The sequence below is a fragment of the Anarrhichthys ocellatus genome, unplaced genomic scaffold (genome assembly GCF_004355925.1).
Source record: "Anarrhichthys ocellatus isolate YVR2014 unplaced genomic scaffold, GSC_Weel_1.0 scaffold7852, whole genome shotgun sequence".
Taxonomy (NCBI): domain Eukaryota; kingdom Metazoa; phylum Chordata; class Actinopteri; order Perciformes; family Anarhichadidae; genus Anarrhichthys; species Anarrhichthys ocellatus.
Window position 1 is genome coordinate 1 of NW_022287826.1, and position 2,055 is coordinate 2,055.

Here is a 2,055-nt window from a genome sequence, read left to right on the forward strand (position 1 = left end):
CTGCTGTGATCTTCTGCTGGGCCTGTGTGAGTCACAGTGCTGTGGCCTCAGAGCCGAAGCTAATTCTGTCTTTCTCTCATAAAACATATAATTGATGTGACAGCAGATGCACAAGGCAAAGGAGCTTCAGTGATTTCAATTCAAATGAGAGCAATAGTCAAATCTGCTGCAGAGGATTGTCGGAGCAGGTACTGTCTGTCTGCTAGCCTGGACCGGCCCACTATATAGGAATCTGGTTCATATGAGATGATAGGATGGTTGCTGGGTGTGTAGTGCATCTGATTGTCATGCTGCAATTAGCGTTTTATAACTTTTACCCTGATTTCTCCTGATGGGTGAATGATGACATATAGTGTTAAAGCGCTTTGAGTGGTCGTAAGACTAGAAAGGTGCTATACAAGTCAATTTACCATCGAGTCAAACTGTGTAACTGTTCTTTGCATTTCTGGGAACCAAAATCCCATGAAAGAATATCTGCACACAGAGCCATCATTGATTTCCCTTTGCACAAGGCCACGATTCTCTGCTATAAAGGACAGTAATTATTGGTTTTGTGGCCTTAAAATGATAGCAAGTATTTGCTGTGTGGGGTGATGTGGTCTGCTGTATGTAACACCTTTACAACCTTACCCTCCTCTTGTGATGCAGGTGCTGAAGGGATGCAAGATGCTGGCCATTTCAGTGTGTTCCATGGGTCGGATCCCTGGAGGCTACATCACCAACCATGTGTACAGTTGGGTGGACCCTGAGGGCCGGAGCATTTCCCCGCCACCTGACGACTGTCAGGAGCCCAACCAGAGGCAAGCACATGGCATGGAGGAAAGGACGGTAAGAAACATCTGTGTGTGGGTGTTTGCTGGTTGTTCAAGAGAAAAAAGGCAGTTGTAATAAATGGTAAAAGTACATCAGGACTAAACTAACTAACATTCACACCAATGTGAAACAATTTGGGGTACAGTGCCTAAGGAAACTTCAACATGGACTGGAGGAGCCGGGGTTCGAACAAGCAATCTTTTGATTTTGAGCGAAATAATAGATGCGATGCGATGCGATGTACAATTCAAAATGAATAAAACAACGATTAAACAAATAAGAGCAGCACAGACTTTGAGGAAGTACTTTTACAATTTACTAATTTGAATGATCCAAAATATGCTGCAAACAAATGTACTGACACATCCCAATGCATCTTGACTCAAGTCCACACTTCTGAATGTCATATCCTTTCTGTAGGCAGATCTAAATATGGACGGTGGTCGCTCTCTGGGCCTAATGATCAGAGGCGGTGCTGAGTATGGACTGGGGATCTACATCACAGGAGTGGACCCTGGATCTGCTGCAGATGCTGGTGCACTAAAGGTACCTCAAATCAACCTTCTAATAGCATTGCTACATTACACCACAAAACCTTTCCCCCCATGTCCAATCTAATGACAATTCTTCATCTGTGAGATGGTGGCAAAGCATCATGACCTGAGGTTATCTATAAGAATAAATGATTCTAGGTTTCACTCAAGCCGTTCTCCCCCAGCATGTTTGGTCAGAACATTCCTACATCAACTCAAATGTTCCCACAGCCGAACCAATCAGTGCTTCCATCACTGTACAATGCTCCCTGATATTTAATTAAGTTACATTTAGCCAAAGTACAGTGTTGTGATTCCTTGGGAAGCGGAATTTACTTTAAAGTTTTTGATTCACGACAATACATGTGAGAAACTAATGCTGACTTGAACCCAAATCATAGTCCTGTTGAGAATCATAGGCCAGGTTTGTGTAAACATACAAGGAATCAGACGCCAGCTCTGAGGTTGCTCTTGTGTCCCGTTCCAAGAAGATATAAATAAACATACAGCTGAACACAAGGACAACACAGCTGAACAAGGAGAGGTACAAATAAACCTACAACTACTTTGTAGATACAAGTCGGTGAAATAAATTCTTAATATACTATATGTATATATATATATATAGATATATATATATATATATATCTATACATATATATATAGATAGATAGATAGATAGATAGATAGATAGATAGATAGATAGATA

General features: G+C 41.5%; 1 protein-coding gene across 1 annotated transcript; it reads left to right on the forward strand.

The window, feature by feature from the left end:
- Nucleotides 1-60: 60 nt before the first annotated feature.
- Nucleotides 61-1,950, forward strand: LOC116380596 (whirlin-like). The gene is made up of 2 exons (XM_031842497.1): nucleotides 61-828; nucleotides 1,234-1,950. Exons 1-2 carry the CDS (start codon nucleotides 643-645, stop codon nucleotides 1,429-1,431), a joined length of 384 nt encoding a protein of 127 aa, XP_031698357.1. The 5' UTR covers nucleotides 61-642; the 3' UTR covers nucleotides 1,432-1,950.
- The last annotated feature ends 105 nt before the right edge of the window (nucleotides 1,951-2,055 follow it).

Coding starts and splice junctions, on each gene's coding strand:
- LOC116380596 (XM_031842497.1), top strand. CDS start 643: ATGCAGGTGCTGAAGGGATGCAAGATGCTGGCCATTTCAGTGTGTTCC. Junction 829..1,233: donor ATGGCATGGAGGAAAGGACG/GTAAGAAACATC, acceptor TCCTTTCTGTAG/GCAGATCTAAATATGGACGG.